We start from the raw sequence: 24573 nt of genomic DNA, 5'->3' as shown, positions 1-24573 counted from the left end.
CCCTAGAGCAAATTTTATATTGTATTGATTGTTTTAACCTTGGCTAATTAGTTATATGAAGTTAGAGTTCTACTTCTTCTTAGGTTAAAATATGATGTTAGTCTCTATACTTTAATAGAATTTGAGATTTAGTCCCTATCCTTAAAAAGTTAAAAAATTCAATCACCTACTTTTATTATCGTTAGTAATTTTTATCCAAATATTTCAACTGGACATGTTCAGTTTTCTATCAATCATAAGCATTATCACATAATGATAGCCTAATCAACATTTCAAATTGATAAATTTTGATAGAAAATACTTAAGATTTTAATGAATAGACAAAATTTTTAAATAAAAAAGTTAAAGGACTTAACTTTTAATTTTTTAAGTATAGAGATTAATTTTCAAAACTTTCAAAATATAAAATCTAAAATTCAAATTTTATTAAAATATAGGCATAATGCCAAAAATAATGTTTGAATGTTTGGTCACTTTGACTCTTTATCTTTCCTTTTTGGAGCACTTTAACCCCTAAAGTTTATTTTTTGTCACATTAATTTATTTTTAACGGATATGCTGACGTGGTCATTAGTTGACTAATGGTCAACATTAACCGCTTACGTGACAGTTTAATTGTTATTAAACTCTGACTTGGCACTATTTTGATAGTTGGTGGCACAATTTCAAATTTACAGAAATTGATATAACTTTTCAGAAGTATATGTACCAAATTTGCGGAAACCAGGAGTTGTATTGTCCCGGCGTGAAACGTTGCAGATTTAAATTATTATTTTTTTACGTAAAAAGAAAATGTGATACATTAAAAAAATTCGTTGTAAAATAGTAACTGCTGGTGTTTCCTACATGCACGAAGCAATGGAGCCCAAGCTTGAGCTTGCATGGGCATCTCTTGGATGGTTTTTAATTTTCAAAGCCAAGTTGAAGCGACCCACCCTACCAAGTAAGATCGACCAAGCAATTACACCGGGCTTTATTCCGAAATCATTTTTCATGCTTTTGAAGTACTTCAATCCATCCTCCACCAACCTTGGAATGACTGCAAGCCAATAATATACTCATGAAAACAACATGACGTAGGCTGCAAGGTTCGGTTATCTGCATCTGATGACCCATTCCGTGAATCGCATAACCGTTTACCTTGGAAATCCAAACAGCTAAATCTTTATATAACACTCCTCCAATTACTTCTGCCTTGTCTATCCTACCACATCTACAGTACATGTGAACCAATGAGGTCCGGACCTGTCGATCACATAAAGTTCAATCTCATTCCTAATGCTCAGCGGCCCCAAATCAGCGCAAGCAGAGAATGCTGGTAATGATGGCTTCACTTGGTTTAAGATCGGTTCTTAACAAACTATTGCATAAATCCAATGCTTCAGAAGGGTAACCATGCTGAGTATACACAACAATCATCAATGTCCACAAGAAAGTCTATCATTTCGAATACTCATCGAGCTGAGACAATGTCACCACACTTTGCAGTGACTTTGCATACATGTTAGTAACTGAGTTGTCAATCAAAGTTTCACCATCATATCCAAATTCCTAGATTTGGCACAACCTGAAATTATCTGAATCTGTATTAATGCATATCCGAATGCATATGCAATGATCCGAGCTAACACCACTTAACTGGAGCAAAAATGTCAACTTGTGATGCAACATTCAGTCACAGCAACAGAGCATGCAATGCAAGATCATGCATTATTAAGCTCTCCACAATTCCCAAATCATCTTGTCTTGTAACTTGAAAATAGAATCTCCATGAAATACTAATGGTGGCTGGATAAACACTTAATGCTATCCAAAAAATGTGATCAATTGTTTCACCTCAAGCTCAATTTCCTTCGAGATTAAGGAGCAATAAACTAAACATTATTTCAAATGCAAAGGAAAATGATAATAATTCAACTTTAAAATTGGCAAAATCCTATTCTATTGTCAAGTCATATTTTTAAGTACATTGTTCTTCACCTTTAACCGTAGAAAGTAAGTATAAACTGAGGATAAAAGCACCATGTATGCATAAAAAAGGGCCAGGTTTCGCAAAAGTAGGAAAAAAGAAAAAAACAAGGCATCAAACTTGTCTAATTTTTTCATACAATCTTCCACGGTATATATCAAGAAAGATACGACGTCGAAAATGAACCATGTCATTTTGTGTGAAAGGGAAGAAATCACCATGTGTAAGGCAATCACCATATTTCATCATGAATACTCCACAATCAACCCAGCTTTACATTGTAGTACAAGAGAAACGAAAAAAGAAAGGTAAGATAAAGTAAATAAAAGGTTGAAAATGTGTAGATTTTGATAGATGAATACTTACTTTTTTTGCACTGGAATATCAGTACGCACTACAAATGGCCATTCATTTGCATCATTATAACCAAACTCTGGCAGTAGAAAGGTCGTGAACCAGAGTAATATCTTTTGTTGTTCAACATTATTAGACATTATTCGAGAAGATGGATTTGAATCCAACCATGAAATTTTCTTCTCCTTGGTATTAACATAGAAAAGAACCCAATGGGCTGATAAACACAATGGTAAAAACAACTGCAATCACAAAAAGGAAAGCAAAAAAGGTTACATCCATCTTTGTTAGTTACAATCAAGGATTTAAGTTGCTGTTGATATTTCCGATTTGGGTTTTTTCTACTGCAATAGTTAATGTAATTTATCACAATTACAAAGCATATAGCAAAAATTGAAGAGCTTACTTTATGAGCACCTCTTAGTTTCTCAGCTTTAAACCAAGCTAATACTTCATGTTCTGATCTGGATCCTTGTATCAAGAAAGTCTAGTGATTGCAAAAAATATAGGTTAAACTGTACTATATATAGTATTTGATATAATATACTAACAATTTCAATTCGAACTATCAATATAGTTCCTCGTGCAAGATAAAATTTCTTATAGCTATTTGAGAGTCGAATGAATAATGATTAATGTATGCCTTTGGAAATCTATCAGATCTCTTCTTAAGTAATTTGAAGAATGTATTAACGACCTGCATACCATAATGAATTAACAACATTTGTTTATTGTCAACTCATACTACCTGATAACTTTGAACATGACATGAGAAAATACATAATTAATACACAACACAGTTCTATAATTATGAAAATCATATGAATATATAGATTACCAAATTAGGTTATGCCCATATCTCTAAAAAGTTGATAATTACTTACAGAATTATCAATATAATACTCTTTTCGAGTTTCATCACCATGGGGCACCATGAGTAAAGGTACTAATTTGTCACCCATCAAGCAAAACTCCTTATCTCGTCCAATCAATTTTCTGTGAAACATAAACTTCAACGTATAGTTAGATTATAATCATCACTTCATATGCCAATATTAACTTATCAAAGCTAGCACATACCCAATCAACTCATTAGTTTTCCATCTATTTAGCCGTTTGTTCTCCTTGCCTGTAAATCTCGAGACTAAATATGCCCGAACATCCTAAAGAAGAATTAAAAAAAAAAAAAGGAAAAATTTTAGATGTAAAAGCCTTAATATATGCATAAAAGCAAAGAAATGTGTTTAAGGAATGGATTGAAGTATGAACCTCTTTACACCATGATCCTTGCTCCTTCAATGTTATTTCGTTATCAGACTCAGAAGACAAGCTTTGAAACTGACCTGACTTATTATTGTTGAATGGTGAGTCATCTTTTGGAATTTCGATTAAGGCAGTAATGTTTCTTCCATGATTAGGTTCTGTATCAAGAAATTTTGCTTAATAATGGATTGAGCCATTGCCAATGTTAAAAGGGAAACATTACTTAAGTTGTTTCCACAGCTATTTTCTTCATAAGATCAATTTTTGCAACTTATCACTGTTTACACACCTTTTAGATTCAGTTCAAGATGAGTAGATAAAAAATTGGTTGGAAAAATGAACTAGATAAGTGATAAAACGATCAAATAAGGAACTTACTTCCTGTTGATATTTCCAACCTATTTCGATTGCAAACTGAAACTTCTATGTTCTCTGCTTTTTCAACAACAAGCGGATTATCATTTGGCATTTCAAGTTAAATAAGAACAAAGTTCTTTTCATCCTTCTTGAAATACCCTTGTCCAAGTAACACAATAGATAGCAAAAGTATGGTTCAATTACCATTTTTGATGGATCCTTTGGCAATGTCTCCACTACTATTAGCTTCTTCTCGATTCCAATTTTTAGAAACTTCTACCACGTTAGAGTGGTCCTCCATCTTCCATTTCCTTTTATACTATTTAATGAAAACGCATTAAGGTAATTCATTCTTCAGCTTAGTCATAATATAGGAAAAAGAATTCAAGCGAGATCATTTTCTAATCATAATTCATATGTAATACCTACCATATTTTGCATGGGTCCATGATTTTCTCCATCATCTGTGATAACAAAATGAACTCAATTAAGTGATAAGATAATGTAACTCTAAAGAATAGACCCTCCAAATGAAGTGCAATAAAATAGAATGAAAGGATCTAAAACAAATTAAAAGTTAGACTTACTTTCTTTTGGAATTTCCAACCAGTTTTGACTACATACTAAAGCTTCCATACTCTCAGGATTCAAGTTGTTGTAGGTTGGATTTGTGATCATGGCATTGAAATTCAAACATGGTGCGAGTATTGATATTGGCATTGCAAGGAAATCTCGAGCCATCTTTGCTAGTGTAGGAAACCTTTTAGTATTAATACACCACCAGTAAAGTATGTCAAAGGCTCCATCCAAGGGAAGTAACGGCTCATCCAAGTAACAGTCAAGCTCAGACTTCCATGAGGCCACCTCATTAAAGTTGCTTGCAGATGCAAATTTACTGAAAGATTCCAGAATACAATCATTATCAATCTCTGTTGTTGAAGAATTGGAATCATCTAAGTCTGAAGTGGATTTAGACAAATTTCTGGCTTCATTGGCATATTCATAGTAAACATCTGTGAGGACTTTATGAAATCTGTTCAAATGCATCTTACTATCATGGCCATAAATCTCAGTATATGAGAACTCCACAAATTTAAACTTTAACCTTGGATCAAGAATAGTTGCAACAGAAAATGCCAAATTACATAAGCTCCAATAGTAGTCAAATTTCCTCTTCATCAATGTAACAATTGGATAGTTGCTCTTACCCAGATGAAGAAATTTCTTATATATGTTGCAGAGCTTTGGGAAGTACAAATTTGCAGTAAGTGATTGAGTTCCTTCAATATCATCAAAACATTTCAAACAACTGTGGAAAGCTAGTACCATCTCCCATTCCTCCACTGATGGGTTTAATTTAAAGTTGCTATCAATTTTCTCCAGTTGACAAAAAATTTCTCTTGATTCCAAGGCACTATGAAGCACACCAAAGTCTGAATCCAACCTTAAAGAAAGATCATCCCATGATTTTCCACCTTGTAGCTTCACTTGATTTACAACTTCTTCAAATTTCAGTTTTCCTTGTGCTATTTCACTTACATATTCAATGGATTTTCTTAATTTCAAAAGTATTAGATCCATCTCACGAAAACCATCTTTAATGAAAGTGCAACCGATGAACCAGTGAGTTAAAGGAAACGAACCTTGGTCTCTAAAACAAGTTTCCTTTATCTTCTGAAACATATCATCACTCAAATAAGGGTTATCCATAGTTATGGAAAATACTTTCTTACTTATATTCCACTCCAAAACCGAGCTCTGAATAATTTCGTTTAAAGCCTTTGTGTCATAGATATGCTCCAAAGGTTTGCAGGCAATAATCTTCATTTTTGGTCCCCAATTATCATCAATGAAGTGTGCTATCAAACAGCAATATGCAGTCTTTCCAAGGTTGTTCTTCCACAAACTGATTGTCAAATTGAAGTTACAAGCAACCTGATCAAAATATAACTGAAGTTTCTCCTTTTCTTCTTTATAGATGCGATGTATGTCAGATAATAAAATATCTTTTGATTGAAACTCAAACATTGGCTGTAAATTTTTCACGAAAATCTTAAAGAACTCTTGTTCAGCCATATCCAATGGGCATTGATGCTTGATAATCATTTTCGCAAAATCCAAGCGACTCCTTTCTTGATCGAATGTGAAGTTGCTTTCATCACTATCCCGAGTGATCAAATCACCTATTTCAGATGTGATTAACTGCCTTTTCTGATTTTTTATTTTCTTACTTTGGCATCTTTCCAAATGGTTTTTCAAGTGTGTGGTTCCACTTTTGCTTGACCCCGTAAAATCCTTATTGCAGTGTTTACATTTGGCTACTTGTTTTCCATTCACTTCAAACTTATCGAAATCCAGCCAAACTTTAGACAAGTACTTTCTCCGTTTGGTTCGTGGGACTTTACAGGTCTCCATGTATGCTTTCACAATCTCATAGTCACCAATGGATACAGTCTGAGAAATGAAATCCTTCTCACCAATTTCCTTTCAGAAAGTAGACAAACTAAGAATAAGTTCTCTATAAGTAAAACTTCAAAGCACATTACAATAGCTAAAGCTCTCAAAATTATATATAATCATTTGAATACTTAGCTTAGGCATGCAGCACTACATTTTATATATAAGCATACAATGTTAATAAAATGTCAGCCAAACCCTTCTTCTTTTAAAAGAAAAAGGAAAAAAAGTGGCAAGCAACTAATTCTAATGCTATTCAGTTAAGTTACATTCGTGTTGTTTAAAAACAATATTCAAGATAATTGATAGTATATGTTTCTCCTTTACATATTCCAGGGCTTTGTCCTACTAATCAAATTTCAAGTGTTAGACCAACTATATAGAAATGATTACCTGTTTATGAGGCCCTTGTGTTTGTAGTACTCCTCCATAACTCATGGGATTGGGTGTGCTAAAGGGAGCTGATTCAACCTAAAAGAAAATGTTGCGCAGAAGCGTGTGAAAGAGTAAAATTATTGTACTGAAAAATCACACTAAGTTTAATTCCCAGGAAAGAGAGGTGGATCACGAGGATCGCTTACATACCAGATCTTTCCTAGCCAGAATATCCCTCTATCGTAATTTAATAGCACAATAAATCACTACAATGACACTTGCAAAATATGCAGAATAAACAATAAAGAGCACTAGAATTTTAACGAGGTTCAGCAAATTTTGCCTACGTCCTCGGGTACTACCAAATATATTTCACTCCAAAAATACAAGTGAAAGTTTACAAATAGGGAGAGAGAACAATTGCCTTAAGTAGAGAATGGCAAGTGTGGGATGAAGAAAGTAAGAAATGGTTAGGCCTATTTATAGTTGAGGTTCAAGGATCAACTTGCAATGTCCCTATACAATTAGGGACCAAAATTGCAATTATCCCATGCCAACTTTTAACCCAACTTGCCAACCAATTTTCTTTCTACTTTCGGTGCCCACCCTTTTTGACTTTTCAAACAATGGGTGGGTTCCAATAATCTCCACATTGAAGATTTGATTAGGATAATCTTATCTTCACACAATTCTTTCTGCCTTTGACAACAATACTTGATAGTGCCTTCTTCAACTGTTAAACTTGCAGGATATTGATCAAGTTCAAACAATGTTCGAACTTGGTTGCTGTTACCACCTTGGTCATCATATCTGCGGGATTATCTGCAGTCTTGATCTTCTAAAGACAAATTTTCCCCTCTTCAATAATTTCCCGCACAAAATGGAATCGTACGTCGATATGTTTTGTACGTGCATGATAGACTTGATTCTTTGCTAAATGAATAGCACTTTGACTATCACAATACACGTTAATATGCTCCTGAACCAACCCCAAGGTTTTAGCCATACCTTGTAACCAAACAGCCTCCTTTACAGCCTCTGTTACAGCCATGTACTCGGCTTCTGTGGTTGACAATGCAACTGTAGACTGTAGTGTAGACTTCCAACTTATTGGTCCTCCAGCAAGTGTAAACACATAACCGGTGGTTGATCTTCGCTTGTCCAAATCACCGGCATAGTCAGAATCAACGTACCCAATAACACCTTTACCAAGTGTATTATCCTTCTTGAACAGTAATCCAACATCCACGGTCTTCTGAATATACCGTAGAATCCATTTCACAGCTTGCCAATGTCCTTTTCCAGGATTATGCATATACCTGCTCACTATACTAACTGCCTGTGAAATGTCGGGTCTTGTACACACCATTGCATACATCAAGCTACCCACTGCATTAGAATACGGAACTTGCAACATGTATTCTCGTTCCGTATTCGTCGAAGGAGATAGTTGTGCAGAAAGCTTGAAATGAGAAACCAACGGGGTACTTACAGGTTTTGTCTGCTCGTTCATGCCAAACTGCTGTAGTACCTTTTTCAAATACTGCTTCTGAGACAAGCTAACTCTATCATGAGCTCTATCTCTCCATATTTCCATGCCGAGAATCTTTTTAGCTTCTCCTAGATCTTTCATCTCAAACTCGAGATTGAGTTGAGTCTTCAATCTTTCAATCTCAACTTTGCTCTTAGATGCTATTAGCATATCATCAACATATAAGAGCAAGTATATGAAAGTTCCTTCTTGTAGCTTCTGAAAATACACGCAATGATCAAATTTACTTCTTGTGTACCTTTGCCCTTTCATGAACTGATCAAATCGCTTGTACCACTGCCTCGGAGATTGCTTCAATCCATAAAGCGACTTTGTCAGTTTGCAAACCCAATTTTCTTTTCCAGCAACCTTGAATCCATCTAGCTGAGTCATATAGATTTCCTCTTCCAAATCACCGTGTAAAAACGCGGTCTTCACATCAAGCTGAACTAGTTCAAGATCATATTGCGCAACCAAGGCTAGCAAAATCCGAATAGACGAATGCTTCACAACTGGAGAAAACACTTCATTGTAGTCTATTCCTTCTTTCTGAGCGTAACCCTTTGCTACCAATCTAGCCTTGTATCGAATTTCATTTTTATCAGGAAATCCTTCCTTCTTTGCATATACCCATTTGCATCCAATTGCCTTCTTTCCCTTGGGTAGTGTCACCAACTCCCAAGTCTTATTTTTATGAAGAGACTGCATTTCTTCATTCATTGCTTGCTTCCACTTTACACCATCAGGGTTACTTATTACTTCTGTGTAAGTAGAAGGAACATCATCATCTGTAATTGGAAGTGCATAGGCCACTATATCATCAAAGCGAGTAGGCTTACGAATCTCTCTTCTTGGCCTTCTATATGCAATTGAATCTTGTTGCTGTAGAGGTTCTTGGGTAGGAACCTCTTCATCATTTGTCCCTTCAATATTAGCTGGATCATCGTTAACCTTTTCAAGCTCCACCTGCTGCAAAGTACTACTGGTTTTGTCATCCTTTTGTGAATCCTTGTACTTCAACATGGTTGATTCATCAAAAGTCACATCTCTACTGAAAACAATCTTCCTTGTATCAGGACACCAGAGACGATATCCTTTTACTCCATCAGTTATACCCAAGAATAATGCTTTCTTTGCTCTTGGGTCTAACTTAGATTCTTTTACATGATAATATCCAGTAGAACCAAATACATGCAAAGAATCATAATCAGTAGCAGATTTACCAGTCCACATCTCCATAGGAGTTTTTCCATTTATTGCAGCTGATGGCAAACGGTTAATTAGATGGCACGCATATGTAACTGCCTCAGCCCAAAATTCTTTTCCCAATCCAGCATTGGACAACATACATCGAACTTTCTCCAGTATAGTTCGATTCATTCGTTCTGCCACCCCATTTTGCTGTGGTGTATCCCGAACAGTGAAGTGTCGCACAATGCCCTCATCTTGGCATACTTGTAGAAATGGATCGTTTTTGTACTCAGTACCATTATCTGATCGAAGTCGTTTGACCTTTCGACCAGTCTGAGTCTCCACCATCTTCTTCCATTTCAGAAATGCATCCAAAACTTCACTTTTTCTTTTCATTAGATACACCCATACTTTTCTTGAATAATCATCAACAAAAGTAACAAAATAGTGCATACCTCCCAAAGAAGCTACTTTGGTAGGTCCCCACACATCACTGTGAACGTAGTCCAGAATTCCTTTCGTATTGTGAATTGCTGGACCAAATTTTACCCTCTTCTGCTTACCCAGAACACAATGTTCACAGAATTCCATTTTGCAAGAATTTGCACCTTTCAATAAGCCTTGCTTCACCAATGTCTGCCAAGCTTTTTCACCAGCATGTCCCAATCGCATATGCCATAATCTGGTAGCCTCTGAATCTACATCTTTTGTAGAAACTGTTGATGTTGATCCAATAATTGTACTTCTATTTAAAAAATAAAGTTATTTCTTCTTGTGCCTTTCATCACCGTCAGTTGCCCAGCTACTACTTTTAGTAATCCATCTCTCAAAGTGATTGTGAGCCCTTTAGATTCTAGGGCACCTAATGAGATGAGATTTTTCTTCAGGCTAGGTACGTAGCGAACATCTGTCAAGACTTGGATTGAGCCGTTGTGATTCTTCAATTGGACTGTACCCACTCCCATTGTCTTACAAGCACTATCATTGCCCATAAGAACAATTCCACCTTCTAGCTCTTTAAGACTAGAAAACCAGTCCTTATTAGGACACATATGGTAAGTACATCCTGAATCCAAAATCCACTCATCCGTTTGACATGCCATTGCCATGCCAACCAAGCTAAAGTCTGACTCCTCATCATGCTCCGCTACACATGCATTAGAAATAGCCTTGCCCTTTTGTAGCTTAGGACAATTCTTTTTCCAATGCCCTTTTTCAAGGCAAAATGCACATTCATCTTTGGCGGGTCTCCCTTTGGACTTTCCCCTTCTACCAGATTTGCTGCTGTGTGAACGACCTCTTACTGTTAAGACTTCTGCGGTTGTATCTCTGTGATCTCTTTTATCTTTCTTTCGAGTCTCAGATCTATACAACGCACTACAGACTGCATCAAATGTGATCGTGTCCTTCCCATGAAGCAATGTGGTGGTAAGATGATCATATTCATCAGGAAGGGAATTCAACAACAATAATGCCTTGTCTTTATCTTCAAATTTCTCATCCAAATTTAGCAAGTCTGCTAAAATTTTATTGAATGAGTTCACATGGTCATTCATCGACATACCGGGTGTATACGTGAACCGATAAAGTTTCTTTTTCATATAAAGCCTATTTTCAAGACTTTTCGTTAGAAACTTTTCTTCCAGTGTATCCCATAACTTCTTCGCTGATGTGTCCCTCATGACAGAGTACTTCTGCTCTTTGGCCAAACATAGGCGGATTGTACCACACGCCTGTCTATTGATCTTGGCCCACTCCTTGTCATCCATCTTGTCAGGTTTTTCTTCAAGGGCTATATCTAGCTCTTGCTGACATAAGACATCCAGGATCTCACATTGCCACATACCAAAATTATTGGTACCGTCAAATTTCTCTACTTCAAATTTTGCATTTGTCACAGTAGTCCTTGCTGATGACGATGCTGCTGCCATTTTTCTCCTCAATCCCAACTACTGTATATGTGAATAGTACCGTATACGTGAATAGTGCCGTATACGTGAATAGTGCCGTAAACGGTCGTATTCCCCAAGTACGAACCTGGCTCTGGTACCAATTGTTGCACGGAAGCGTGTGAAAGAGTAAAATTATTGTACTGAAAAATCACACTAAGTTCAATTCCCAGGAAAGAGAGGTGGATCACGAGGATCGCTTACATACCAGATCTTTCCTAGCCAGAATATCCCTCTATCGTAATTTAATAGCACAATAAATCACTACAATGACACTTACAAAATATGCAGAATAAACAATAAAGAACACTAGAATTTTAACGAGGTTCAGCAAATTTTGCCTACGTCCTCGGGCACTACCAAATATATTTCACTCCAAAAATACAAGTGAAAGTTTACAAATAGGGAGAGAGAACAATTGCCTTAAGTAGAGAATGGCAAGTGTGGGATGAAGAAAGTAAGAAATGGTTAGGCCTATTTATAGTTGAGGTTCAAGGATCAACTTGCAATGTCCCTATACAATTAGGGACCAAAATTGCAATTATCCCATGCCAACTTTTAACCCAACTTGCCAACCAATTTTCTTTCTACTTTCGGTGCCCACCCTTTTTGACTTTTCAAACAATGGTGGGTTCCAATAGAAAATATTGTTATTCATTATACACGTGAACTAGAATACTACAAGTCTATAACAATAATATAACATAACATACCCGCTCAACAAGCCCATGTCTTTCCATTTCATGAACATCACATGGTTGAACTGTATTCAAAGACCATGTTGTGTTTGAGCTTAGTAAATCATTGGTGGATGAAGCTGGTTGAGCATTTCTCGTATGCATTGTCCCCTGCAGAGTGGTTGAAATGGCTTCTCTCTCGAATCCAACTTCATTACTTCCAACCCGTATAGTTACAAACTTTTTCTTCATATTTTTCAAGTCATTGAAGATATCAAGTGCTAAAGATTCTGATTTCTCACTTTCGATTTCAGGCCAATAAAATTCTACTACATAAACATCACCAATGATGTAGTGATTTTGTAGACAGATTGCAACAACAGCATGGTTACCAAACAACTGTGCAGCATTAAACAGTGGGTAGTCACTTTTGATAAGCTTTGTAATACTTGGTTTGAAATGAAAGTTAGCACTTGATTGGAGTGCTTTCCCAGCAATGGCTTGCCCTTCTTGAATATGATGTTTTGCACATGCTTCCATGAAACATTGAGACCCCTCATTACTTGCATAAAAAGAAGTCTTTTCCATGAATAGAGTATATTTCTTGCCATCCAACATAATTTTATCTGTATTAGCCTCACAAGCCCATGTTAAAGCCACTGGAAGCTCATATCTAAAACATACATCTTCCAACATGTCATAAATCTCAGCAAAAGTAGCTAACCGGTTCAATATGAAACCCTGTTAAAATATTAACTTAGCAATAAACTACCAGAAAGAAAATTAGAAAATCCAAAATAACTCAATGACAAGATCCCTAAGTGAACAGTTTTTGACCATTTTATAAGCAGTTTCTAAGTTTATATCCCAAAATTCAAAAACTATATACATATACATGTATATCTTTACAAGAAATGAGAATGTATAGTTATATGTGTGTGTTTAAGAATCTTTAAATGATGTATCAAGTTGAATTCGAAGAAGATGAAATGAATTTGGATGCTCTTCGCTCTTTCTCTTCCATTAAATTTTCTTCATTAGCTGAAGCTTCTTACTTTCTTTATGAGAATATACCATTTAATGACTTAAACATCAAAGAGTGTCTCAAACTATTAACCTCCGATGCCCTAAAGCTCACATTTGTCTTGTAAGAATCTGAGAATATTTTATCCTATTTCATCTTGGTCGAAAAAAACATATCTTAATTTGATCCATCATCTAAACATGTGTAAACTATATATATAATGCTCAAAATATGTATCCTCTAAGCAAGTTTAAAAGACCTTTTATTTTTCTTATAAAATAATTTATGTTTTTTTTTATCATTCCAATCAAAATAAAAGCATACTGTTATATTTTATCTGTTTATAAAACATACAAACCAGTAATACTAATAACTTTTTAAAGCTAAACCAAAGTGAAACTCTTAATAAATAAAAGTTGATACCTCTGGGAATGGCTGAAAAGGTCTTGGATTGAAGCCTATGAATGTAGAAAGGTAATAATGCTATTGTTAGTCAATGCAATCATATAACTAAAAAAAATGTTGAATTTTACGTTAAATTAATTTTTAAATATAAACATAAATACAAAAAAATATCTACGAAATGGGTAATGGATATTTAGTATATCTCAAATTTATTGTTCTACCAACAAATGTTGAGTGCAGTAGTAAGATACATTGCACTCTCCAATGGAAAAGGTAGGTTCAAACGAAAACCACATTATTATTTAAAAAGAGGAATCTCGATTTTAAATATTTTTTTTAATTTAATGAAAAATCATTCATTAAATATGTTTTAATTCTTTTCATTAATCTTAAATTTTAATGAAATTAATTTTGTGAAAAGATAAAAGAATTAAGATTTGCAATCTAATTTCCATATTTTGATTATTTTATTTTATATTAAAATTAAAATTGATAAATTTGTGTAAGTAAAACATACAACTAAATTATTAAAACTAGACTATATCATAATGAGGTGTCCATAACTTGAATCAAGAATTTAAAAAAAAAATCCAAAGTCAAGGCCTGACCCTTGCTCAGCCCACCTAAAAGTTTACAAATTATAAAATATATTTTTATAATTAAATTTAAATAAATTATTTTACAAATTATTTTATTTAAATTCAGGCTAAATTGGGCCAGGGATAAAAATCTCTTTATCCAAACCCAGTTTAACTCTCAAGTTGGGCCGGACCAATCAGGTCAGGCGGGCCACTTAACTATGGCCATGGACAACTCAATTGCACACTACTATAGGATTAATAGAAAATTAAAAAAATGTTTGGGAAAAGTTAAATGTGATGGTTGTTTTAAAAAAAAAGATTATATGAGAGATGATATGTATTAATAAAAAGTTAAATTCGTGAGAAGGTGAAGTGGGTATACTAATAATAAATATGATAAATAAAAATATTTAAGATTTATATTAAATAACTTTTACACCATTAATTATAGACCTGATTATGAGTTGAATCACTCATTCAAGTTCGAAAATTTACTTGAAAAGTAAAGATGTAGACAAAAATATAAGTCTAGAAAAAGGACTTCGACAAAAAATAATGTACATTTTTTAAACGGATTAGACCTCTAGTAAACTTCTTTCAACTCGCCTAAATCTACCTAAATTTTTTTTTCCTGTTGTTTGTTGTCGTATTGTTGTTATTGTTTGGATATTGTATAATTTTTAGTTTATTATTAATTTTACTACTACATTAAAAGCATTTACTTGCTAAGTTACGTCTATCTTAATGTTATTTAAGTATAAAGGTTTTTTTAAATATATTTTCAATTTTGTTGAGAATTATTTATTTTAAAGTTTTTAGTGTTTTTAATGTATTATATTTTTTAAAATTATTTTTATATAAAAAATTTTAATATGGGCGAATCGAGTCAAATCCAAGTTTAGCATTTTATATCTAACTCGAATTTAGGTAAAATTTTAGGTCTATTTTTTAAACTAGACTAGGCTTAAAACTAAAAAAAGAACCTAAAATTTTATCTCGTTTCAATCTATGATCAAGTCTAACTTAGTCACTTTTTCTTTTCTTTTGTTCAAAATATTAACAAATTATAATTGTTTTTAATTTGTTAAGAAACTGAGATAAAGTAAATAATGGATATTCACCTATGACTACAATAATTCAACAATGGAAAACAAAAATACCTTGCCGTAACTTATTGCTGTTTAGATTGAATTTGAAATGCTCTTCTCCAGCTCTGGGTCTCCAACATGATACGAACAAGATTAGGCAATCCTTGTGACTTAAAACCAAGCACCCTTTTTCCTCCTTGATTTCCTCTACCCAATACAGAGCATGTAAATTCTCAACATCTTTCTGGAATGGAATTTGAAGAAAGCCCGCTGTTAACAACAGATCTCGCCATTCATCCAAACTCTGGTGTCGCATAATTCGATCCCTGCCTTCACATGCCACAATGTTATGAATCTGTCTCATATAATATTTAGCTGTATTGTAGTCCAGAGGTTTCCCAGATTTGAAAAGATTAGAATAATATTGAAAAAAGTTAGAGTAATATCGAAAAGAGTACTCCAAGCGTTTGATGAAATTCCCGTCGTTATCGTTAGCGTATTGTTCTTGCATGATCACAATTTCTGGATTTATCTGCCTCAATTTGATCAATTCTTTCTTCATTGCTTCTGCCTCTGCCAACAGTGTATGAAATTTGAAGTTATAATTGTTAACATTAATGGAAGACAATTAATAATGGTTGTCATTAACATTAATGGGAGACAATCAATAATGACAACCACCAACTTTGGAAAAGTGGTAAGGGATAATTTTTTTTGGTCCTTGAGATAATGGGCTATTTATTGTTTGGTCCTTGAACCTCAACTATAAATAGGCCTTCTCATTTCTCATTTCAATTCATCCCAACCAATTTTTCTCTCTTAGTTTTCTTTTTCTCCCATTTGAGAATTCTTAAGGAATTCTATTTGTTTGTAATACTTTGAAGATAGTAAAGTTATCATCTGGTGTTAGTGCCCGAGGACGTAGGTATAATTTACCGAACCTCGTTAAAACTCTTGTGTTCTTTCTTGTCCTATTTTTCTTTCAATATTTGAGGGTATAATAGTAGTATTTAATTGTGCTATTAAATTACTATAGAAGGGATATTCTGTCTAAGGAAAGACTTGGTATTTAAGAGATCCATGTGATCCACCTTTCTTCCCTGGGAATTGAACTTTGTGTGATTTTTTAGTACAATAATTTACACGCTTCCGACCCTATTGGAACAACAAGTGGTATCAAGAGCCGAAGGTTAATCGTAGTATGCTCTGTGGTTGCAGTTTAAACTGATCTTCCACATCAGAAAAGATTTCCTTAGGTATATTGAAAGATTATGGAGAAAACGGTCGGTGTAGGAGCTTCAACATCGTCCATGTGGACAAGACCGACAATTGCAAATGCAAGATTGGCCGTGGAGATCTTTGATGGCACGGGCCATTTTGGTATGTGGCAAAGTGAGGTTCTAGATGCCCTTTTTCAGCAGGGTCTAGACATTGCCATTGATGAAGAGAAACCAGATGATGTACAGGAGAAAGATTGGAAGGCGATCAATCGGTTGGCATGTGGCACAATTCGATCATGCCTTTCTCGAGAGCAGGGGTATGCTTTTTCAAAGGAGACTTCTGCAAATAAGTTGTGGGTGGCACTTGAAGAAATTTTTTTGAAGAAAAACAGTCAAAATAAGCTCCACTTGATGAAAAGACTGTTTCGCTTCACATACGTCCCAAGTACCACAATGAATGATCACATCACCAAATTTAATCAGTTAGTCACTGATTTGCTGAATATGGATGAGACATTCAAAGATGAAGATTTGGCTTTGATGCTGTTGGGGTCACTTCCTGAGGAGTTTGAGTTCCTAGAAACTACTCTACTTCATGGCAGGAGTGATATATCTCTGAGCGAAGTCTGTGCGGCCTTATACAGTTATGAACAGAGAAAGAAGGACAAACAGAAAAACTCAATAAGAGATACAGAAGCTTTAGTAGTCCGAGGTCGTTCATACACTCGGAAGAAAACTCAAAAGGGGAGATCAAAGTCAAAGTCCAGACTCGGGAAAGATGAATGTGCTTTTTGTCATGAGAAAGGCCACTGGAAGAAAAATTGTCCAAAGCTGAAGAATAAGGGAAAAGCTGCTGTAGATACTTGTGTTGCTAAGCATGATACTAGTGACTCTGAACTATCACTGGTTGCATCATCATCGTCGTTCCATTCAGATGAGTGGATATTGGATTCGGGTTGTACCTATCATATGTCCCTTAACCGGGAGTGGTTCTCTGATTTAGTAGAACTAAATGGAGGAGTTGTTTATATGGGCAATGACAATGCCTGTAAAACTGTTGGGATAGGTTCAATCCAATTAAAGAATAAAGATGGATCAACCAGAGTTCTGACTGATGTTCGGTACGTGCCCAGTTTGAAGAAAAATCTCATCTCATTGGGAGCCTTGTAATCCAATGGTTCACTTGTTACTATGAAAGATGGGGTTTTGAAAGTGACATCTGGCGCACTTGTGATATTGAAGGGCATCAGGAAAAATAACTTATATTACTACCAAGGTAGTACAGTTATTGGAGCAGTCGCTGCAGTTTCCGGCAACAAAGAATTGGACTCAATACAGTTGTGGCATATGAAGTTGGGACATGCCAGCGAAAAATCCTTGCAAATTCTGGCAAAGCAAGGATTGTTGAAAGGTGCAAAGGCTTGCAAATTAAAATTTTACGAGCATTGTGTTCTGGGAAAGCAAAAGAGAGTGAAATTCGGTACTGCTATCCATAATACAAAAGGTATTTTGGAATATGTTCACTCAGATGTGTGGGGGCCTTCCAAGACACCTTCATTGGGAGGAAAACACTACTTTGTTACTTTTGTTGATGACTTTTCCAGAAGAGTTTGGGTGTATACCATGAGAACTAAGGATGAAGTGCTTAGAGTTTTTCTTAAATGGAAAACTATGATCGAAAACCAGACTGGCAAGAAAATCAAGCGGCTTAGGACGGACAATGGAGGGGAATATAAAAGTGATCCGTTCTTCGATGTGTGCCAAGAGTATGGTATTGTCCGACACTTCACAGTTAGGGATACGCCACAGCAGAACGGATTGGCAGAGCGTATGAATCGAACATTACTGGAGAAAGTTCGATGTATGTTGTCCAATGCTGGGTTGGGCAAGCAATTTTGGGCTGACGCTGTGACATACGCTGGCCATCTTGTTAATCGTTTGCCATCATCTGCATTAGAAAGAAAAACTCCTATGGAGGTATGGTCTGGAAAACCGGCTACAGATTATGATTCCTTACATGTGTTTGGAACCACTGCATATTACCATGTGAAGGAGTCAAAGTTAGATCCGAGGGCAAAGAAAGCTCTCTTTATGGGAATCACTTCTGGAGTGAAGGGATTTCGTCTTTGGTGCTTAAGCACAAAGAAAATGATCTGTAGCAGAGATGTTACCTTTGATGAATCTGCCACATTGAAAAAGGTAGCAGATAAAGATATTCAGACGAGCAATACTCCACAGCAGGTGGAGTGTACTCCAAAACAGGTGGAGTTTGAGCAGATGGGGATTTGCCCAGTTAATAAGTCTAATTCTCCAGCCACAATGGAGGAATTAGAGGTTGAAGAGGTTCTGACCCAAGAACCACTAAGTACACCAGAACCAGTTGCAGTTGCAAGGCCACGGAGAGAAATTCGTAAACCTGCTCGATTTACTGATATGGTGGCCTACGCCCTTCCCGTTGTTGATGATATTCCTATCATTTATCAAGAAGCAATGCAAAGCTTAGAAAGTGATAAATGGAAAAGCGCCATGGATGAAGAAATGCAGTCTCTTCGGAAGAACAATACTTGGGAGTTGGCGCAATTACCGAAAGGTAAAAGGGCAATCGGATGCAAGTGGGTATTCGCAAAGAAAGATGGATCTCCTAGCAAGAAGGATATTCGCTACAAGGCAAGATTGGTAGCTAAAGGCTACGCTCAGAAGGAGGGAATTGACTACAATGATGTATTTTCCCCTGTTGTGAAGCATTCCTCCATTAGAATTTTGTTGGCCTTGGTAGCACAGTTGAATTTGGAGCTAGCTCAACTTGATGTTAAGACGGCTTTCTTGCATGGTGAGTTAGAAGAGGAGATCTATATGACTCAGCCAGAAGGATACACAGATGCTGGTGGTAGAAATTGGGTTTGTAAACTTAACAAATCGCTATATGGATTGAAGCAATCCCCGAGGCAGTGGTACAAGCGATTTGATAGCTTTATGAGAAGGCAGAAGTACACAAGAAGCAAATATGACAATTGTGTATATTTGCAGAAGCTGCATGACGGATCTTTCATTTATCTACTCTTGTATGTTGATGATATGTTAATCGCTTCGAAGAGCCAAAATGAGATAGATAAGCTGAAGGCTCAGTTGAATCAAGAGTTCGAGATGAAAGATCTAGGTGAGGCCAAGAAGATTCTCGGCATGGAGATAAGTAGAGATAGACCGAGAGGCAAGCTCTGTTTAAATCAGAAGCAATATCTGAAAAAGGTATTACAATGTTTTGGTGTAAATGAAAACACAAAACATGTAAGTACCCCACTTGCTTCTCATTTGAAACTTAGTGCTCAATTATCTCCGAAGACTGAAGATGAAAGAGAATATATGGCGAAAGTCCCATATGTTAATGCAGTTGGGAGTTTGATGTATGCGATGGTGTGTACGAGGCCTGACATTTCACAAGCTGTTGGAGTTGTGAGCAGGTATATGCATGACATTGGCAAGCTGTGAAATGGATTCTACGGTATCTTCGAAAAACCGTAGATGTTGGTTTAATTTTTGAACAGGATGAAGCACTTGGTCAGTTTGTAGTTGGATATGTTGATTCCGACTTTGCTGGTGATTTAGATAAACGTCGTTCAACTACGGGGTATCTGTTTACTCTTGCGAAAGCCCCAGTGAGTTGGAAGTCTACCTTACAGTCTACAGTAGCTGTGTCTACTACAGAGGCAGAATATATGGCAGTTACAGAAGCTGTTAAGGAGGCTATTTGGCTTAATGGATTGTTGAAAGACTTAGGAGTTGTTCAAAGTCACATAAGTTTATATTGTGACAGTCAGAGCGCTATTCATTTAGCGAAAAATCAAGTCTATCATTCAAGAACCAAGCATATCGACGTAAGATATCACTTTGTGCGGGAAGTCTTTGAAAAAGGAAAAATTCTACTTCAGAAGATTCCGACAGCAGATAATCCCGCAGATATGATGACCAAGGTGGTAACAACAATCAAGTTTAATCATTGTTTGAACTTGATTAACATCCTGAGAATTTGAGTACCTTCAGGTGTATGGCGCTCGAGAGCGCATTTGTAGGCACTACAAAAGATAGCTTTATCGAATTTGGAGAGTTGAAGGAAGTGTGTGAAGATGTGATTATCCTAATCAAATCTTCAAGGTGGAGATTGTTAACATTAATGGAAGACAATTAATAATGGTTGCCATTAACATTAATGGGAGACAATCAATAATGACAACCACCAACTTTGGAAAAGTGGCAAGGGATAATTTTTTTTGGTCCTTGAGATAATGGGCTATTTATTGTTTGGTCCTTGAACCTCAACTATAAATAGGCCTTCTCATTTCTCATTTCAATTCATCCCAACCAATCTTTCTCTCTTAGTTTTCTTTTTCTCCCATTTGAGAATTCTTAAGGAATTCTATTTGTTTGTAATACTTTGAAGATAGTAAAGTTATCATCTGGTGTTAGTACCCGAGGACGTAGGTATAATTTACCGAACCTCGTTAAAACTCTTGTGTTCTTTCTTGTCCTATTTTTCTTTCAATATTTGAGTGTATAATAGTAGTATTTAATTGTGCTATTAAATTACTATAGAAGGGATATTCTGTCTAAGGAAAGACTTGGTATTTAAGAGATCCATGTGATCCACCTCTCTTCCCTGGGAATTGAACTTTGTGTGATTTTTTAGTACAATAATTTACACGCTTCCGACCCTATTGGAACAACAATAATAAACCACCAAAGCCTCATCATCGTTTGTTCTTCTCAAATCCAACGTAGATTCATCCACTTCTCCCAAACTATTAGCGTAAACAATTCTCAGATCTTCCCTCTTCAACTCTATTTTCAATGGCTTACCCACTCCAGTCAAATACTCCATTTCTTCTTGGAAATCGACGGTATTTTTCAGAAAAGTTAGTAATACGACGGTTATACGGACCGACAAGGGATCGCTGGAGCGATTCGATAGTGTCTTGAACAAATATCCCCTTCCATACAGATGCGGAATGTGGAAATCAATAAGATGAAATCCCTTCTTTCCTATCGCGGCACTTTCGATGGCTTCTCCCACCATTTCATTGATATCAAACCTCGAGTAATAATAATAGTAATACAGTGGATGAGGTATTTGCAGATACGAATAGGTATAATAAGAAGGATGGAGACCGTAAGCTCGTCGAACTAGAGCTTCGGCAAAGTATCTCACGAGTTTGCTTATGAGGCCGTGTTCTTCAGGAGCAAGGTTCCAGATCTGGTGCAGGAATGAATCGGCAGTTTTCAAATTCCCATCTTCAATTGCATGAGCACACGATACTAAGAGCTCCAAAGCAGCATCAGCAGAAGAAAAAGAAGACGAAGAGGCCATCGTAGGCAAAAACTGTAGCTGCTGAGTGTTGATCGATGAATTCTCGGTATTTCATCAAAAGGAACAGCAATCGAGACATTGATTGATTGAATAATTTAAACCTAACGCACAAAGCCGAACAACCATTCCATAAAGTCCAAGTTCTCGCCAATAAGATACTGATCTAGTGTTAAAAGTCTGATGGTTTTGAATTAGGGCAAATTACCCAATCAGTCACCCAAATTTTAGGGTAAACTAATCAAATATAGATAGAATTATAAATATCTTGTTACTTAATTCGCTGCTTTTTGCTTGAACTTTAAAGCTAAGAAAATATAGAGAAGCAACGTCAAAATTTTCTGTTTTTCATTAAAAAGAACATTCATTGTAATTGAAAAGTGCATATATCACTAAAATCCTTAATCAACAAAAAAACATAGATCCAATTACAGAAAATTGAGCTCACTGTTGCAGAATGACCAGAAATACAATAAACCCAAAACTAAAAACCTAGCTTTCATCACCTATAAATCAGGTGACAAACCCGGGGCTGCCATATTTTCACAGGTCTTGAACACTCAAACCTGCAAACAAGAACAACATGAGATAAGTAGGTCAAGACGGAGAACCTTGAAATGTTACCAAGTTACAAACATGGCAAAAAGAACACATTCTATTGCCACCAGCATGGCAAAAAAGAGAGAATACTTCATTTTAGCTTCGAATAATTCATTTCAAATAAGGATTCTGGTTGCATCAAGATAAGAAAAACGAGGCTATTCAGTTGTTTCATCCAAGAACCTTGAGATATTACCAGCATGGCAAGAAAGAACAGTAGGATTGATTGTACTGATACCAGTATGATAACAGTGGGAAACAATGATTCATTTCTGCTATGGGTTTATGATTCTATAGCATGTTTCTCAATTTCAAAAAAGGATGCTGGTTGAAACGAAATAAGAAAAACAAGGCTACACCATCATAGCAAAGACCAAGAAACTTCGAGATGTTATCTACATGGTAAGAAAGAACAGCAAGACAGATTGTAATTCTGTCAGTACAGCAGAAACGAGAACAATGGTTTGTTTCTGCTATGGACCTACAATTCTATAATATATTTGTTGATTTGAAATAAGGATGCTAGTTGAACCGAAAAAAGAAAAACGATTACTGTATCATTTATATAGATGTACCTGGAGGAAGGGACTGCTTCAACTTGTCAGCCTTCTCAGCATCCGACACGCAAAGTGTGTACAAGTACTTGGAGCAGCGGACCTTGAACTTGACGACATCTTTGCTCTTCTTGATCTTTACAGAGCGTGCATCTTTCCTTCTGGCAGTCAGAAGGAAGTCCTTGATCTCATGAATCTGCTTAGGCTGTAAATCATAACCCAGAAAACATTCGTTTAACCCAGGAAGTCGAATCATAGTTAAAGACATAAATCAATTATAGTACAGAGGCCGGTGAGAGCCAAAATCGCAAAATAAGGATCATAATAAGTAAATAAGCAACTCAATGAACAAGGAAAATACAGATTGAAACTAAAAGAATATACACATTCTTAACAAATGATATCATAATCAGATATTCTAGAATTAAAATGTCATAACATGTAGTAAAAATATGTGCAAGTCCTTCAAACATAAGCCAAATCCAAAAGAAAAGACATAACATTGCATTAGGACGACTATTTGCAAATAAGCAAATCAGCAACTCAAAGAGCAAGTAAAAACACAAATTAGAACTAAAGATCTGAGAACAGCACACACACATTCTTAAACATATTCAGATGTTTTAGACTGAAAATATCATCAAATGATGCAGCAAAAACATGGGCAAAATTTTTAACTTTTTCCCATCTTCAAACACAGTTCATTGAGCCATACCAGATTTGTATGAAACAATTTTCTCATTATTTAGGCCAACATAAACGGATATATGATAATCAGTTGCATTATATTAGTACCCAAATTTCTACAAAGCTCCATCAAATGAGGAGAAAATCAGAAAGATGCAAACAAAGCATTCAAATGCAGACCAAGTGAGAAATTGAGTCAGAACAGAGCATCAAAATAAGAATAATTTCAGAGAATTAAAGAGACATGAGTTTTACCATTTTGGATTGAAGATTTCAGCGTATTCTTCAATTTGCTATAACCCAAGCACAAAAAGGCGCTACAAAAGTTCGATATTTAACTATATATAGGGTGCACACAAAAAACCCTAGAGAAAATTTTATATTGTATTGACTGTTTTAACCTTGGTTAAATAGTTATATGACGTTAGAGTTCTACTTCTTCTTAGGTTAACTCTCTATTAGTCCCTGTACTTTGATAGAATTTGAGATTTAGTCCCTATACTTAACAAACTAAATATCCAATCTTCCTACTTTTATCATCGTTTGTAATTTCCGCCATATGCCTGTCAAGGTGATAAAATTTGACAAAAATATTTACGATTTTAATGATTAGACTAAAGTTTTTAAATAAAAAATTAAAAATTTTAACTTTTAACTTTTTAAATGTAGAGACTTGATTTAAAAATTTTCAAAATAAAAAACTAAAATTTAAATTTTATTAAAATATATGAACTAATGGCATTAGTAAGACACATTACACTTTCAATATAATAACACAAGTTTAAACATCGAAAATGATATTTTGAACATTTAAAATGATATTATTGGAGGTCGCCCAAATATCATAATTGTATTTAAATTATTTTTAAGTTATATAATTTTAATAATTCATATTATATCAATTTAATTTATTTAAAAGAACAAATTTTATACAA

General features: G+C 35.3%; 4 protein-coding genes across 4 annotated transcripts; all 4 read right to left on the bottom strand.

Moving 5' to 3' along the window:
- Positions 1-2445: 2445 nt before the first annotated feature.
- LOC107935573 (zinc finger BED domain-containing protein RICESLEEPER 2-like) lies at positions 2446-12950 on the bottom strand. Its single transcript, XM_016868198.2, has 10 exons — positions 12160-12950; positions 6794-6871; positions 4531-6427; positions 4373-4407; positions 4148-4262; positions 3593-3744; positions 3404-3486; positions 3208-3319; positions 2730-3020; positions 2446-2565 (listed from the first exon to the last, which is right to left on the bottom strand). Exons 1-9 carry the CDS (start codon positions 12817-12819, stop codon positions 2892-2894), a joined length of 3261 nt encoding a protein of 1086 aa, XP_016723687.1. The 5' UTR covers positions 12820-12950; the 3' UTR covers positions 2446-2565; positions 2730-2891.
- Positions 12951-13549: 599 nt separating this feature from the next.
- Positions 13550-15819, bottom strand: LOC121214894 (DELLA protein 2-like). The gene is made up of 2 exons (XM_041089392.1): positions 15294-15819; positions 13550-13605 (listed from the first exon to the last, which is right to left on the bottom strand). Exons 1-2 carry the CDS (start codon positions 15781-15783, stop codon positions 13550-13552), a joined length of 546 nt encoding a protein of 181 aa, XP_040945326.1. The 5' UTR covers positions 15784-15819.
- A 1811-nt stretch (positions 15820-17630) lies between these two features.
- On the bottom strand, positions 17631-21800 carry LOC107935577 (DELLA protein 2-like). Its single transcript, XM_016868202.1, has 2 exons — positions 21174-21800; positions 17631-17660 (listed from the first exon to the last, which is right to left on the bottom strand). Exons 1-2 carry the CDS (start codon positions 21798-21800, stop codon positions 17631-17633), a joined length of 657 nt encoding a protein of 218 aa, XP_016723691.1.
- Positions 21801-22128: 328 nt separating this feature from the next.
- LOC107939716 (60S ribosomal protein L38) lies at positions 22129-24027 on the bottom strand. The gene is made up of 3 exons (XM_016873082.2): positions 23894-24027; positions 22973-23156; positions 22129-22363 (listed from the first exon to the last, which is right to left on the bottom strand). Exons 1-3 carry the CDS (start codon positions 23894-23896, stop codon positions 22341-22343), a joined length of 210 nt encoding a protein of 69 aa, XP_016728571.1. The 5' UTR covers positions 23897-24027; the 3' UTR covers positions 22129-22340.
- Positions 24028-24573: the final 546 nt, after the last annotated feature.

Source organism: Gossypium hirsutum, chromosome D02 (assembly GCF_007990345.1).
Source record: "Gossypium hirsutum isolate 1008001.06 chromosome D02, Gossypium_hirsutum_v2.1, whole genome shotgun sequence".
Lineage (NCBI taxonomy): Eukaryota > Viridiplantae > Streptophyta > Magnoliopsida > Malvales > Malvaceae > Gossypium > Gossypium hirsutum.
Note: the sequence above shows the minus strand (reverse complement) of the source record. Positions and strands in the feature narration are given on the sequence as shown.